Source organism: Pimephales promelas, chromosome 3, assembly GCF_988280905.1.
Source record: "Pimephales promelas chromosome 3, fPimPro1.hap1.1, whole genome shotgun sequence".
Lineage (NCBI taxonomy): Eukaryota > Metazoa > Chordata > Actinopteri > Cypriniformes > Leuciscidae > Pimephales > Pimephales promelas.
Genome location: NC_142771.1, coordinates 42,248,920 through 42,266,285, shown reverse-complemented (window position 1 = coordinate 42,266,285; position 17,366 = coordinate 42,248,920). Strand labels below are relative to the sequence as shown.

Here is a 17,366-nt window from a genome sequence, read left to right as displayed (position 1 = left end):
CAGAATCATTATTAAGAGGGATTTTTGGATAGTCATTAAACATAAACGGCTATTAATGTTTTTTTTTTAGATTTGTGGTTTTAATGGCTAAGTAAATGTACATAAATATTAAATGTAAAGCTCTTCGTTCTTAATGATACAACACATCTGTGTCTAAAGCCATATTGACCCATGATCAAGTGTACACATATATCCACACATTTGTAAACCCGAATGGTCTTACCTTGATTGTCTTCGTCCATATCTGCAGATTAATGTAAAATATTGAAATGGTGTGATGAGAACGCGCTCCACACACAGATGTGTTCCTTATAATGAAGGGTTTATCTGCTGCATTTACAATAAAGGTACTGTTTTGTGTGGAATATACGACATCAACTGTTGTTATTTATCTCAGTCCTCGTTTAAAATCCGTAACCCGGTGTGTTTATGAACAGAGGGTGTTCAGCTCGCGTGGATCAATAACATCCAGCGGAATAAGCGCTTCACACACACGAGCATCTGCGTTACACAGCGACCGACATACGTCATCACACTCGCCCTGCCCCATACACGCGAATTTACCAATCCTACTACGACGAAGGCTTACCGTATGAATATTAATTAGGTAATGCTGACGTTGCTTAGTAACCATTCTAAAGCTTTACTGGCAAGATTGTTTTGCATATAATATTGACCAAAACATAACGACACACACAAAGCAGCGATAAAAAATGGTGATGCCAGTAGCCTACTTGTGACAAAATTAATAATAATAATATATTTAAAAAAAAGAACTGAGTTGTCTGTACTTGCACAATCCTGCACAAAGCGTCTTCCTTTTAGCCAATCAGCACAAACATCACATAGCGTAATTAATATTCATAAGCTAAGCCATCACTTTAGTAGGAATCACCACAACATTTATTTTTTGTTGTTGTATTGTAGCCCTAATACTGAGGCAGAACTGAAATGATACTGGATTATATGGATTATACTGTAGGCTATATGGACTCTTTATATTTAACATAAGATAATTATACAAGTATACACATGCTATTGTACATGATGTATTATGAAGAGGAAAAAAAGGGCCCTCTCATAAGAATAAATAAAAAATAATACAACTTTTAATAATCACAAAATAATCTATTATAGACACACTCCTGAATATGAGGTTTTAAAATTTGCGTACATTTTAATTTTTGGAGTACAGTAGAATACAGGTGACCTCAAAGCTAACAAAGACAAAACAACTTTAGAGTCACGCCCTCTAAAGTAAAAGAGCCAATGGCTGATCGGAGCTGGTTAGAAGCTCCGGTTGCCATGGAAACAGTGAAGCGCGTTTAGAAACAAAATTGAGCGTTTTTTTGAGCGTTTAGAAACAAAATTGATTGAGACAATTTTGAAAGTTAATAGTATAAGCTTGGTGAATTTTGATGTTCCCCATTTAAAGAGACAGGAGCTGTATTGAGAATGAGGAGTTGACGTCATTTTACAGTGCCCCTCCCCTTTCCGCCATGTTGGTAGGATTCCCACGACAAAACAGTATTGATTACGTGTGTTTTTAGCTTGGTAGTAGAGGAGTTTCTCGCAATACCGCAGTGTTTTACCATGCCTGGAAGTAACTGCTGCGTTAAAAACCGATAAAAACCCTGGTAACCGATTGCGTCACCTACCATCATGGCCGACCGGCTCAGACCCCGCCCAAATAGGCACGTGACTCCTCATTCTCAATACTTGCATGACTGAAATCAACCGTTTGTAACTCCGCCCCTTTTCAGAGCTTACGTATTTATGAATGAACCGCTCATTTTGAAATCTTCCCTGCAATTCTACTGACAATTGTTCTGACATCCTCTTCAAACATTACAATGCTCATGATAACTTTAGTAAACTCTACAATTAGTAAATCCACTTCACCAGATACTCTACGACCAGAGATGCCATATAATAGAAATGGGGTAGAAATTCAGACTGAATGCAATGATTGGATGAACACTGATTGGTCCTAAGTCTCCCACAGAATATGTACATTTTCATATCTAGAGCACTTCTGTTATTGATTGTTATCAAGATGTGAAGAGAGTTTCAACCAGAATAACAAAAAGTGATTATAAAATAAATTGCCTATCTTTAAAGGGACTTTGACTAAAAGCATAGACAAATACACTAGACCTCACCTTGGATAAGGCAGTTTATTGGAACGAATGCGTTAATAGAGCCGCCATCTTGAAACAGGGGAGCCCCTCCACTTTAATGCATCAGAGTCAATGTAGTAGACAGGTCTAACGCAAATAAAATCACCATAAATCATCATGAATGCGATTTTTCTTGTTTTTTTGGTTTGTTCCAACGGTCAGACATGTATTTATCGTTGATTGCAGAAAGAAAGAAAGAACTTCCTAGTTCAGATTTCATCTGTGAACATCATACGCTGCACAAAAGTCCGCCACCATCATTGAATTCGAAGTAAAGGCAGAGATAGCAGCGTTACCTAGCTACTTCCTATGACAAGACCCCTGTTCCAAGATGGCGGCAGTTTTGACGCATTCTTAGATCCCCAAGGTGACGTCTAGTATAAATGTCTATGGACTAAAAGCCACAATAAACAAATACATTTTAAAAAAGTAGCATCAATAAAAAATAATGTTGTATTTCAGTGCAGCTATATTATATGGACAAACCCAAACGTTGGGTTAAAAATGGAATTTAAAAATGGAACCCAATGGCTGGGTTTGTCCACATTTGATCCAAAAATGGGTTAAAACAACTCAGCATTTTTTAGAGTGTACCGACCCGAACTGACTTAAAGCAAGTTTGTGTGAATGTGATTAAAGCTTCATCAATTCAGCTGAGAGAAGGACTAATATCTCACGTAACGTGTGATGAAAGTGTGTGAAGGGGCGATCAACGTTCACACACACACACACACACTACGCCTGCATGTTTCTCACACACATGGACTCAATTACGGCACGTCGGCCTCTCAGACCAAACGAGCTGCTCTCTTTATACACACATTACACAACTCCTCAAGAATGAAGTCCGCTGTTTATTCCTCCGTCTTGCAGAGTTTTCTTCTCCAACGGACACAACACACACTGCCGATACACACGTGAATCGATATGCACACACAGCTCCAACACACAGATTACATTTTAATCCTCAACCATAGTGATGGATCAATGTTTATTTTCCTGAAACAGCTCTTACAAACACACACTGTACTCAATATAAAGTCTAGACTGACTGCAGGCTCCTTCCAGATGTTGAGTTTAACACTGAGCGGTTTCTGACTCTTCAGTCTCAAGAGTGTGAACACATGTGTGTTGGTGGACAGAGTGGGAGTTATAATGAATGTGTTTTAGTGTGTGTGTGTTTGCGCTTGTGTGTGCGCGCATGCATGTGTATATATGTGAGTGTGTGCATGCATGCATGCATGTGTGTGGGGGGATGTGTGTGTGTGTGAGTGTGTGTGAGTGTGCGCGCATGCATGCATGTGTGTGTGAGGACTTGAGGGAGCCTCAGGTTTTGGGGGAGTATTTCCTGTTCTGGGAGCAGATGTGTAACACAGTCCAGGAAACACTCTGTTTTCCCAGTTTTCCTGGGCTGGGAGACACACACACTGAGAGACGAGCACAATCTCTGGTCTGAATATATCAAAGCTGCAGACTGAAAATAGGTCATATGCATAATCTTTGCTGCACAAATATGGTCAGAAGCGCAGATCCCGAACATCCATGTGTTTCCCCTGTGTGTGTGTGTGTGTGTGTGTGTGTGTGTGTGTGTGTGTGTGTGTGAGGGTTTTGAGTGATGCGTGACGGATCTCAGCATATTAACTGCATTGGATCCTCAATGCATGAGCTCAGTTTGATCGAAACATATACACTGACAGTCAAAAGTTTTGAGATTTTTAATGTTTTTAAAAGAAGTTTCTTCTGCTCACCAAGGCTGCATTTATTTGATTTAAAAAACCGTAATATTGTGAAATGTTATGACAACTTAAAACAGCTGTTTTCTATGTGAATATATAGTAAAGTGGAATTTATTCCTGTGATCAAAGCTAAATTTTCCTCATCATTACTCCAGTCTTCAGTGTCACATGCCTTCAGAAATCATGCTAATATGATGATTTGATGCTTAAGAAACATTCGTTTTTATTATCAATGCTAATGCTATTTATTAGCGTGCTCTCATGCTATCAACCCAATACTTTGGACTATCTTCATCACCCTTGCCATCGTATGCCTTCTTCATCCAGGATTCCTTGTCTGACTCCTGTTCCATCTGAGACAGAAGACCAGACCTAAAATGCAGAATCCAGCAGGGCCTGTGGGGAATCCACCACGCAATCTATTCGCAACACTCGTTCAGGCTGTTCGCCAGTCTCTACTCCCTTCGCCACCAGCTAAACCACCCACCGTTCCCGAAGATATACTACACATTGGCTGCTTACACTCGGAGGAGATCTCATTTATGGTGCTGGAGCAGTCCACTGCTGAGCTCATCTTGGGATGCCCTTGGATGGTCCAACACCAACCCACCTTCGACTGGAAATCCGGGGAGGTCCTTCGTTGGGGTGAAGACTATTTCCATTCCTGTCTAGCTTCGGTTAAGAAGATCCAGAAAATTCCCTCCTTTGCTTCTCCATCTTCAGAGGGAAAGTCAGAGTTTCCCATTTGGTCCACTTCCATTGAGAGCCCTGAGGTCCAACACCAGGTGGAGATTCCCGCTGAGTACAGGATGTGTTCAGCAAGCAGTTGGTGACCAAACTACCTCCTCATCGGCCATGGGACTGCACCAATGACCAGCTACCTAGAGCCACTCTATCTAAAGGCTGTGTTTACCCACTGTCCATCCCGAAGCAGAAGGTCATGGAGGAGTATGTGGAGGAAGCCCTTAAACAAGAGTACATTTATCCACCTGCTGCTTCCAGCTTCTTTTTCGTGGCTGAAAGGATGGAGACTTGAGGCCGTGCATTGGTTATTGTCATCTCAACTGTCAAACTGTGAAGTTTAGTTATCCCCTTCCTCTGGTCCCAGCAGCACTGGATCAGCTGCATGGAGCCCGCATCTTTTCTAAACTAGATTTACGCAGTGCATATAACTTGATCCGAATTTGTCAGGGTGATGAATGGAAGACATCCAGCCATTATGAGTCATGCCCTTCAGACTATCCAGTGCTCCACCAGTCTTCCAAGAGTACATGAATGAGGTCTTCTGGGAATATCTTAACAGATTTGTGGTTATCTACATTGATGGTATTCTTATCTACTCCCTGTCTCTCTCTGAGCAACAATGCCACGTCTATCTTGTCCCTGGAGAAGCTGAGAGCCCATAAACTGTACCTAAAACTGGAGAAATGTGAGTTTCACACCACCACTGTTCAATTTCTGGGTTCAATCATTGACCAACAAGGAGCTCAGATGGACCAGAGGATGGTGGAACTGGCCCCAGTCCTCTACTGTGAAGGATCTTCAGAGATTCCTTGGTTTTATCAATTTCTATAGAAGATTCATCAATAACTACAATCACATTAGTTCTCCTCTGACCTCATCTCTAAAGGGCCAGCCCACGTCTGTCCTCATCTCCTGAAGCCATCTTAGCATTTCAGCAACTCAAAGAAGCCTTCCTGACCGCTCCAATCTTGGTTCATCCAAACCCTGAGATTCCCTTTGTCGTTGAGGGGGATGCATCCTCAACAGGAGTTGGAGCGGTTCTCTCCCATCACCAGGGTGATCCTCCAAAACTCCATCCATGCGCTTCTACTCTAAGAAGTTATTCCCAGCGGAGCAGAACTATGATATCAGGAATAGGGAAAAGCTTGCCATCGAGCTGGCTTTAGAGGAGTGGAGGCATTGGCTGGAGGGAGCTAATCACCAGTTCGAGGTAATAACCAAACATCGCAACCTGGAATACCTCAGAGAGGCGAAAAGGCTAAATCCTCGTCAGGCTCGATGGACTCTCTTCTTTACTCGCTTTGATTTCATCGTGTCATACCGACCTGAAAGTAAGAATTGTAAAGCGGATGGTCTCTCCCATCTTCATCATTCTTCCACCCAAAACTATTCTCCCTCCAGCCGTGTTCGTCAGCCCGATCGTCTGGGACATCGAGCAGATTTCCCAGGAGAACCGTCTTCATCCCGCTCCGTCGGGAGGTCCAGAGGGACTCGTCTTTGTACCTCCTCACCTTTGTGCCACCCTTCTGGACTCCGCTCATACCGCTCCGGGCTCTGGACATCCTGGTAGCAGGCGTACCCTCTCGCTCCTCAGTTACAGGTACTGGTGGCCGTCCATTTAACAGGATGTTTCCTGGTACATCAGAGGATGCTCAGTCTGCGCCGTTACCAACACCCCCAGACGACTCTCAGAAGGAAAGCTTGTGCCACTTCCTATACCACAACGACCATGGTCCCACATTGGAATTGATTTCATGACTGACCTTCCCAGATCCAACAACCACACCTGTATTTTTGTTGTTGTGGATCACTTGTCGAAGGTCTGCAAGTTAATCCCATTGTCTGGACTTCCTACTGCTTTTGAGGGCACTGAATCCCCTTTCAATCATGTGTTTCGAAACTTCCCCGAAGACATTGTGTCGGACAGAGATGCACAGTTCATTTCAAGGGTTTGGCAAGCATTCTTCAGACTCCTCAGGGTTACTGTCAGCCTGTCTTCTTGATACCATCCTCAGAAAAACGTCAAGACTGAGCAGAAGATCCAGGAGATCGGACGCTACCTAAGAACCTATTGCCACCAGTACTAGGACAGCTGGAGCCGGTTCCTACCTTGGGCTGAATATGCCTGGAATTCCCTACGGCAGTTCACCACTGGGCTCACCCCCTTTCAGTGTGGGCTGGGTTGTCAACCTCCACTCTTCCCTTGGTCTGGTGAGCCCTCAGAGGTTCCCGCTGTCGACTACTGGTTCCATCAGAGCAAAAGGGTATGGGACTCGGCTCACGTGCAACTCCAGCTGGCAGTGCGGAGTCACAAGGACCAAGCAGATCTTCGCCGTTCGGAACCTCCTCAGTACTGGTCAGGACAAAAGGTGTGGGTTTCGACCGGGACATTTGCACCTGCTTGCCTTGCCCTAAGCTGAGTCCTCGATATTCCTAATTACAGCATTTCACTGTCTTTCCACGTGTCAATTTTGAAGCCCTTCACGGAACCACTTCTCCTCCTACAGAACCAGTCCTTGCTGATGTACTTCCTCCTCCAGTTCCAGTCAAAGAAGAATCCATCTACCGAGTCTGTACCACTTGGACTCACAGCGACGAGGTTCTCGTCTAAAATAACTGGTCAACTGGGAGGACTATAGCCCTGAGGTCATGGGTTCCTCGCGAGGACATCCTAGATCCAGTTCTCTTCACTCACTTTCACAAGGACCATCCTGATTGCCCTGCCCCCAGGCCTCGTAGTAGACCTTGTCGCCGTATTCATGCCTCTTCTCCCACTAGTTCATTACTGATCACCTGCATCTCATCATTCCACCTCCCTTTATTTTTGACACCCCTTCACACACTCATTGTCTGGTCTCATCTCTACATGACACACAGACTCACCCATGCTATCAACCCGCTACTTACCCTTGCCATCGTATGCCTTCTTCAGTCTTCAGCCGTCCGTCTTCAACCCTTCCTCGCTCCTGATCTGAAACAGAGACTCTAATTATCCTGCAGCTAAGGTCCCATCTGATTATCAACTGTTTAAATACTAACCATATCTTAGTCTGCTTCTGCAATCCTGTTAATAAACACTATTTCACTTACCACCTGTCTGACTCCTGTTCCATCCGAGACAAATTCATCCTTGATGAATAAAAGTATTGATTTGTTTTATTTCTTTCCCCCCCAAAATAAAATGAAAATTATTTCTGACCCCAAACTTTTGAATTTCAGATAAAGGCTGTTCTTTTGAACTTTCTATTCATCAAAGAATCCTGAAATGAACAGTTTTCAACATTGATAATAATAATAATAAATGTTCCTTGAGCATCAAATCATAATATTAGAGTGATTTCTGAAGGATCACGTGACACTGAAGATTGGAGTAATGATGAGGAAAATTCAGCTTAAATCCCAGGAATAAATTACACTTTACTATATATACAGATAGAAAACAGCTGTTTCATATTCTAATAATATTTAACAATATTACAGTTTTTACAGTATTTTTAATCAATAAATGCCGCCTCGGTCAGCAGAAGAGACTTCTTTTTGACTAAAGACACAATTAGTTCCACCAGCGTTGTGGTTAGTGATGGCATGTGAGCATTAAAGTGTGTGACGTGTTGAATATTTCCCAGCATGCTCTGCTCCAGAGGCTATCCCTCAGGCACCCGTCTGGCAGAATGTAAAGAAACCCGTCTGAGGGGAAATAACGTCCCGCTGACCGACTTCACATGGCCTGATTGAGCAGTCAGACACACACGTTTCCATCTGTCGTCTCCACCCAAACATCTCGTTCTTCACCGTTCCTCTTCTATTACTAAACACTTCAGACGCCAATGATCCCGCAGGCTGACGAGCTGTGTTTGGCAAATGATAAAACAAGTAAAAAAAAAAAAACATAATATGATACCATGTTTAGATAAAGAAAGGATTCGTATCGGTCTGTTATCATTTAATATTCATCAATATCATTGATCTCCTGCATTGACAGCATTATATGAGAACTGAGCTGGACGATCACTGTTTCTCCAGAGCGGCTTTATATATATAAATAAATGAATTAATAACTTTTTTTACAACAGAAATGAACCATGGCTGAACTTACTCAAGCTGGACTGTGACAGAGTGCTGTATAAATAAATGAGGGTGACTTGACTTAACTTGGCTTACACTAAACTACAACAACTTTATGAAGCATATGTGCAGATGATTGGACAGGTCATTTTTTATAAGGGTGATTGTGTGGGATTTTATTAATTTTGTATGTATTGTTCTTGTCCTTTTATTTTCCAGATATACTACTTGACCCTGATGGCAGTTCTCTAGTATTCAATGTTATCAGACAGAGCACTGTAAAATCATGTTACATTTAGGGTTAAAAAAACAGCTAAATTTGGTTAATATAATGACACATGCAAGACAAATACATGATAATTTAAAAAGCAACAATATCAACTTCGACAACACCATGTTTAATTATTTAAAAAAATAATTAGTAAAAATAATTTTAAAAATAATTAGAACAGTAACCAAATAACAGAACATGTAACACAACACATATCTGAAAAAAAAAAACACGAAAAAAAAAACTATTCGTACAAAATATAATCATAAACAGACATGTCAAAATCTTGAAAATGTCCTTTTACTGTTACTTTCAAAAATGACTTTTTTTTTTAATAGGTTAATATTAAACCTCGGTCGTTTTGTATGCTGGGCAAAAATGGAATAATTAGACACTAAAGGACCCAGAAAGCCAATGAGAAGAAGAAAAGAAAAAATGCAATATCTTTCTTATGAGAATTTCCCTTTTATTCTAGAATTAGTTCAGGGTGAATATTGAGAATATGATTGTTCTACAGAAATGTTGTTGCAGGATTGATAAAAACGCTGATCCTGCTCATCATCTCTAATGCATTTCATATGAAAAACTGCTAGTCTTAGCAATGGACTATCATATATAATTAAACACCAAAACCAAAAATGCAAAAGTCATATTTGCCTCTGGTGCAATTAATGTGCGTAAAACATCAAAGCTTCAAACAGACGAATTACAATCATCACTCGCTCCATTAATTCATTTCCTGTAGGCTAGCTCATGTTTTATTATAAAGGTCAATCATTACACATCCATACACAGCAATTGTATGTGTGACCCGGTTAAAAACACAATCTGTTTATTTCATATTTGCAGATACATTTGCTGATTTGTCCTCTCTGAGTTAACCCGTCCATTATAGTTAACATTTCATTGAGCAAATGCTCTTCTGTAAATCCTCTTTTTTCCAAGTGTGCAGGAAAATCTGGTGTGTGTGTGTGTGTGTGTGTGTGGAGGGGGTTGACATGCACAGAATTAGGCAGTTGCCTTGGCAACAGTATTTTACATTATAGCCTGCTATCAAATGAACACTTCTGAACTTAGAGCACGAGGTCTCTGGACAAGATAAACACACTGTGTGTGTGTGTGTGTGTGTGTGTGAGAGAGAGAGAGAGAGAGAGAGAGAGAGTGAGCGTGTGAGAGAGAGAGCGAGCAAGTGTATTTGTGTGTGTGCATGTGTAAGTTTCTGTATGTGCATGAGTGAGAGTGAGAGAGAGAGAGAGAGTGTGTGTGTGTGTGTGTGAGTGAGAGAGAGAGAGAGAGAGAGAGAGAGAGAGTGTGTGGGTACATGAATCGCAACAATTGTGGCAATATTTTTTTGTATTTATTTATTCATTCATGCAGCAGTGGATGCTGGGAGTTTTATACTATCCTAAAAACCCTGAATGCATTGCAACATGAAACCTTTTATTGTCACCATTGTTGAGATTCATATGCTGATTGTTGATGTCTTTGTGTATCTGAGTCAAGCAGGCCAAAACGTTTTAATGCACTATATGATTACTATATTCACAGATATATGAAATACCCATACATTTAAAGCTTATACTCAGGATGAGATCAGAAAATCACACATGTCCAAGATGATAATGGCATCATCACAACAGCCTAAACACTTAATCAATTTCCTCTTGACTTTTTCTTGCCATGACAAATGTGTTTTATAAACGCACAGTTACAGCAGACAAGGGCAAGCTAATGTTATAAAGTCAAGGGTCAAGAGACCAACTAAAGCAAATACTGATCTCCATCATGGTGACAACAAACTTTATTGTTAACTAAATCTCTGTTAATTCTCAACAAAAACGTTTGTACATGCATGAAAGAAATAATATTACACTGGTTTGTAAACTGTTTTCACACTTCGTGTTGCTGGAAGTCAGTTTAAGTAAGTGTGTATGAGTGGGTGAGTGAATGTAAGTGTGAGAGAGTCTAAGTGTGTGTGCGCGTGTGTGTTAGGATTCAATTTTCTTATGAAATGACAACTATTTTTGTTTGTCCACACAGCCTCCCATGAAAATTAACCTGAACTGAAGTGAAATGACGATATCATTCAAACATATCTGCATTTTAGAGTTTATAAAACATCTCGACTGATTTTACCCCCTTTTACATAAGCATGTAAGAAAACAAACATTTTAAATGATATTAAAAACATGCACTGAGCCTGAGTATTTACAGTGTTTAAATCTGTTTCGTATTGCAAAACACTGAGCCACGTGTGTGTGCAGGACAGAAGCTGTGAATAAAGTTTGTGTTGTCGTCACTGGTGGATAAACTAAGTCATGAAGACACTACTTTTAAATTACCTCAAACATATCTCTGCCAAAGTTAAGGTACTTGTACTTTATTTGCACCTTTATACTTGTACTAGTCAAGTCATCCCCATTTATATAGCGCTTTTAACAATGTAGATCGTTTCAAAGCAGCTTTACAGAGATAATTTAAGGTAACAGAGATTGGTTTGGTTTTATAGCGGTTCTTCAATAATGTTATTTTCCAGCTAAAGTTAGTTTTGATTGATTCACTTCCGTCAAAATGGTCATTTTTTGTTAATAAACCATGCCTAAACAAACTACTTGTACTACTCTACATCACAGAGATAAATGTGACAACAACCTTCTATTCTTGAATACTTGAGAGAAATAGCCTAATTTCATCTTTACAAAATAAGCAGTAATAATATTATGTTTTGTTCCAGTTAAAGGCTCTCTTTTTGTCACAGAGTTGTGAAACCATTACTTGCCCCTTTTTGGTCATGTCTATCTTCGACAAACACCTCTTCCTTATTAAAAGACACTTGATGACATGTTTTAGTGTATCTTACACCCACGTTTTCACTTCCTTAATTGCTTCTTAAGTGTGTTACCCAGACCGTGTTGTCTCATTGACAGGTCTTTCTACTCGACTCCACAAGTTGCCAGGGATTATTTTATCTAACAGCTGTGTCTTCGGGTTTCTGCTTTGGTGGACGATGGCAATGATGGTTGTTTTGGCAGCAGTGCTTCTCATTTACGGAGTTTCTCCAGGAATTGCAAGGGTAGGGTTGCTTAATTGTTACTGCTGTGCATTAACATCCATAAGATGACCAGAAAACAAGATTAATGTTCTCAAAGTGTCTATTATTTCTTTGAAGGAGGCTGGTGAAACTGATTCTGTAGCTGGGGGAAACAGTGTGCTTCCACTGGACATGGCGGAAGACTCTGTTGACGACATGTACGATGGGTGCGAAGATGGAATGAAGAAGAAGGTACCAGAATATCTGAGGAATGAGAAGAACAACAACACAAAATTTAAAGAGGTCTGGGACAGCCATGAGAAACTGATCAATAAAAAAGGAAAAAGAGACCAACAAAAAGATCAGATTGTAGCTATTCGTACTTACATTGACAAAAGCGGTGTGTATCTTGACTTCAACAATGCAGTTCGAACCCAGAGACCTCAGTACAACACCACATTCGGGTATCACGCACTTCATTTTCTCCTGACTACTGCCATTAAAGATAGAGCCAAAAGTCAAAAACGATGTCTCACTTGCTACCGTAGAGTCAACGTGGCCTTTAGCCGAGATGTTAAAAACAAAGAGATTCGCTTTGGCTCTTTCACCTCAGCCTCACAGGGTGATTACGCCAATGAAAGCCAGTTCGGAAAAAAGTCATGCTTTGAGATTTTCACGTGCATGGGAGTAGATATCTCCAGCGTCTCTCAATATGAGAACGAAAGAGAAGTGCTGATTCCTCCCTATGAGGTCTTTAAAGTCGTAGAGATAAAGTATAGTTCAATGGAGCCAGATCTTCCATGTGATGTGGTCTATAAAGTGAAGAGTACTGAGAATTATGTTTCCAAGTTGAATTGTTCTCTTTTTTAAACACTTTCACTTGTTTACATACAGTTACCATTATACCATTTTAAATACTGCAAATTTATTTGTCAACAATTACATTTCTCAACGTGTTTAAGAGAAATAAACAGCTGCTTAAAAATTAACCCTTAGAGTTGTGTCTGGATCTGAATTAAAATGTTTAAATGAATAACACGATTTTAAATGTTGTAATAGGCCTACATTGTATTATTGCCATTCTGTATTTAAGTCATCAGGTCATCATGTAGATTGTTTCAAAGCAGCTTTACAGAGATAAACATAAGGTAACGGAGATTGGTTTGGTTTTATAGCGTTTCTTCAATAATGTAATTTCCAGCTAAAGTTAGTTTTGATTGATTCACCTCCGTCGAAATTATCATTTGTTATTAAATTAGGTGCCACTAAGACGACACTGTTCTCTCTAAACTGAACCTGTGATAAACGCTGATGGCGTTCACATGCGCATTAATCTATAGTTATGTGTGTTTGAATATGTGCGTAGCCAGGTTTGTAATTCCCTACAAACCATACCTAAACCTTGCCTACACAGCAAAACCCCCAGCGTTAAATTAACACTCTGAGTGTGGACTCATATAAACACTGAAGAGTGTTAAAGTTAATGAGATAATTAAGTGAATCATTGAGTGATGATTGAGTATCATTGAAGACACCTAGACACCTGATGTTAACAAGCAGAATCTCTGAAGGAGAAAACCGTAATTTTAAGTCACCATTATGGTGATCAGTATTTGCTTTAGTCGGGCTCTTGACCCTTAAATCATTAACTTTAGAGTTTGTTTGGCTGCAGTACATGGGTTATAACAGCCAGATGAACACATAGAAAAGGTGGTCTGATGCTGTTAAACACTGCTTCAGTCTTTATATGAGTCCACACTCAGAGTGTTAATTTAACACTAGGAATTTATACATTTTGACACACAATTTAATTTAATTTAATTTATCACTATTAAATTGAATGCATAATCTACAAATTTACTCTAGAAAAACTGTCTTAAAAATATTTAAACACACTCGTGTTTCACAAGTGGTTTCACATGTCAACCCGGTCTCATCCCAAGACGTCATATAACTGACGTTTTGGGACGTCTTTTGACCATACGTCAATATTCGCCTTTTTAGGGCCCCCTTAAACGTCGGTAGATGAGGTTATGGGTTCCTAACTAAACCTAACCCTAAACCTAACCCGTCACCTAACTGACGTTAAAGGTAAAGCGTCAGTCGTATGACGGCCCGGGATCGCCATCTACCGACGTTTAAGGGGGCCCTAAAAAGGCGGATATTGACGTATGGTCAAAAGACGTCCCAAGACGTCAGTTATATGACTTTTTGGGATGAGACTGTGTTACACATGTTTGTCGGATGTTTACCTCGGTGTCTAACAGTTCATCAAAAAGTTGATAAGTTTCCTGTCATAAAGCGTGATTGTGTCTTGTCAGATTTCTATAAAAGGACTGTCGATGATATTTAATTTTGTACATCGATCTCATAATATTGCGCATAGCCTGCCATTAATTTAATTTCTCGTGCTATTTATGCGGCAAAAAAGATTAATTTTTCTTTGCGTGCTCTATGCATATGTAAATCTCTTTGGTAGTTTAAGCGTGTATATGATTTTTGCGTATCACATGCATAAACTATTTTTGTGATATAAATGGCACAAGAAATTACATTCGTGGTATGAGATCGGGCTGTGGAGCTTTTAAACACTAAAACATATTTAATATTTAACTGGCCTTTGCTGGAAACTGCTTTTAAAACAGCTTTAAATAGAGGTTGCATATCATTTGATGTGTTCAGTTCAAGCTTTTCTCAACAGAAGGAGACTTTTTGTCTCTCTTTCATGGAGCGCTGCAAATTTGCTGTGAATGTAAATGTGTTTGTAAATGTGCTTAGTGAGTACGCTAAGCTTGCAGATCTGTGAAGATAAGACCTCGTGGTCACTGTCATGAACCAGCTCAAAGATGTGACGACACAAAGGAAACCACACATAATTAAGAATAAGTCCATCTTTACTGATAAAACTTACAATATACTCAAAAGACCAGCATCCGAAAGCGTCCATCCCTTTTCTACACCTTTTCCCTCTACAGAACTATAGACGGAGAACATGTTATTCTCATGTGTGATGAAGATGAGCGGTGGAGGAGGAGGAGGAGGAGGAGATGATGAACTCAGACTGAGCAGCCGAGCTCTGTGTGATCAGGAAGTGACACCCATCAACTCATCAAATGTGTGTGTGTGTGTGTGCAAGGTGCCGCTGGCCAGAGAGTCAAAGCCACACTTCCTTTGCTTTAAGAGCAGGAAATTTGACACCCATTCAGCCGGCTTTGGCGTCTGGTCAGACTGGCCGGACCTGAACGACCTCTGTGTCCGCACTGGAGTGGGTGCGGTCTGGGGGTCTCCGAGGACATCATTACTGACCCCTGACCTCTGTCAGGGCCACAGCCAGCTAGCAGGGAACTTTCTCAGAACATTGGCTAACATTCCCTATTTGGTTAATGTTTTAAAGAAATGTTCAAAGAAAGTTTTAAGGAGATTTTCTCATTTCAAATACTGTTTCTATAAGGTTGAATGAAAACTAAGATTTAATGTTTTAACTGTAACATTTTGAGGATGTTTTGGGAAAGTTGTTGAGATAAAAGATTATACAATGTTCTATAATAAGAAAGGAGGAACATTATCAAATGTTTTGAGGAGATCACTGAGGCCTGAGATGACGGAAAGCATTTTATAAAACGTTCTTGTAATGTGGCGTGTTAAAGCAAGAATATTATCCTACACAGCAAAAACTCCAGTGTTAAATTTACTCTCCTGGGAGTTTATTTGACTCCACACTCAAAAAGAAGTGCTCAAATATGAGTGTTAAATGAACACTGAAGAGTGTTCAAATTAATTCAATAATTGTGTGATGATTGAGCATTATTGAAGACACCTGATGTTAACAAGCAGAATCACTAATGGAGAAAATCTAATTTTAAGTCACCATTATGGTGATCAGTGTTTGCTTTAGTCGGGCTCTTGACCCTTAAATTATGAAATTAAGATGTTGTTTGGCTGTTATAATTGAGTTGTAACTGACACATGATCAAAGAGATTGGTGTTCAGGTGGTGATGGTTAATTATAGCCATAATCATCATTTGTGAGTACCTTTGCCTCAAACCTACCGTCGTCTTTGAGTCGATTTTTGTGGCCTGTACATAACCAACAACTTTATTATCTAAAGTGAAAGTATAAGGGTCATGAGTCCAACTAAAGCAAACACTGATCACCATAATGGTGACTTAAAATGGTGATTTTCTCCTTCAGAGATTCTGCTTGTTAACATCAGGTGTCTTCAATAATGCTCAATCATCACACAATTAATCACCTAATCATCTCATTAACTTTAACACTGGAGTTTTTGCGGTGTTCCTTTTAGGAGAATATTCTGGGAACCAAAATAAAACTACCTGCATCCACAGGGGCCCGGTCAACTCTCCTGGACTACACCAACATCACCAGAACCAACACTGGACTGGACTGAACCTTCAGGGGAAACTTGCGTGTCTCTCCTCCGCTGATCTCTCTGTTTCTCACTCTTTTTTCAAAGCACTCAGTGAGGACATTATCATTTTTACAGTAAAAGCCAAACTACAAATTCTTGCAACCAGACTCAATCTGGTTTCCTACAACTCAGGTACCTCATAGTTTGCATCACACTTCAGAACTGATCACTGAGACACTGCCACACATCTCGAGCGGCTGCCATGCCTCTACAGGAGTGTATATCGCACGCCACAGAATACTGGATCTTATAATAAAGGACATATCAAGCCATTTCTCATCTGCCTTAAAAATGTATAAACATCCTTGTGTAAAATCATCTGTTTCAGAATTATAATGTCTCTGAAACCTTTTCTCATGTGCTTGCAAATACACCAGATATTGTTGTGGTTAATGAAGACATCAGCGAGGTGTTTGTTGTTGAGTTTGCATGTACCTTTGATTATGGTATGGAAGAAGCCTTTGTGACTAAGATGATTAAATATCAACCACTCCTAAACATCATCTCAGAGTTTGGTTATCAGAGCCGACGGCTTGTGCTCATATTCGTGTAAGTGTGTGTGTAATGTATGTGAGTGAGTGCAAGTCTGTGAGTGTACATGTGTATGTGAGTGACTGTAATTGTGTGTGTGTGTTTACAGGAACTAGAGGGACATCTACTGGTTATTTCAGGAGAACATCCTGAAGCTGAGAGAGAATAAGTCCGGCTGTACGCATCACTTCCTGTCGTGATGTTCCCATCAGAACATTCAAAATCTCTGTTATCACTTCAGGAATGAAGTTGTTTTCAGGAGTAAAGCGTAAAGACTATTACACCCAATAAACAAACTTTTATAAAATCATCATCATCATATGACCTCTTTAACTGGTGTTGAACTCACATTTACTGTACTAAAGTCAAAATGGCAGG

The 17,366-nt window shown here is 40.1% G+C and overlaps 2 protein-coding genes across 3 annotated transcripts in view; one reads left to right on the top strand and one right to left on the bottom strand.

The window, feature by feature from the left end:
• The window catches only part of cyth3b (cytohesin 3b), a 48,686-nt gene extending 48,168 nt beyond the window's left edge, over positions 1-518 (bottom strand). The window contains exon 1 of the mRNA XM_039675238.2: positions 224-518. Within this exon, the coding sequence (XP_039531172.2) occupies positions 224-242 (19 nt within the window). The 5' untranslated portion in view covers positions 243-518. The remainder of the gene's footprint in view (positions 1-223) is intronic.
• Positions 519-11,745: 11,227 nt separating this feature from the next.
• On the top strand, positions 11,746-17,332 carry LOC148982108 (erythroblast NAD(P)(+)--arginine ADP-ribosyltransferase-like). 2 transcript variants are annotated; one of them, XM_089128933.1, is made up of 3 exons: positions 11,746-12,069; positions 12,166-12,279; positions 17,098-17,332. In XM_089128933.1, the coding sequence occupies exons 1-3, from the start codon at positions 12,004-12,006 to the stop codon at positions 17,155-17,157; spliced, it is 240 nt and encodes a 79-aa protein (XP_088985059.1). In that variant the 5' UTR covers positions 11,746-12,003; the 3' UTR covers positions 17,158-17,332. The 2 variants fall into 2 exon arrangements, with proteins under 2 accessions (XP_088985059.1, XP_088985058.1); XM_089128932.1 differs by lacking the exon at positions 17,098-17,332 and having other exon boundaries at positions 11,749-12,069; positions 12,166-12,971.
• Positions 17,333-17,366: the final 34 nt, after the last annotated feature.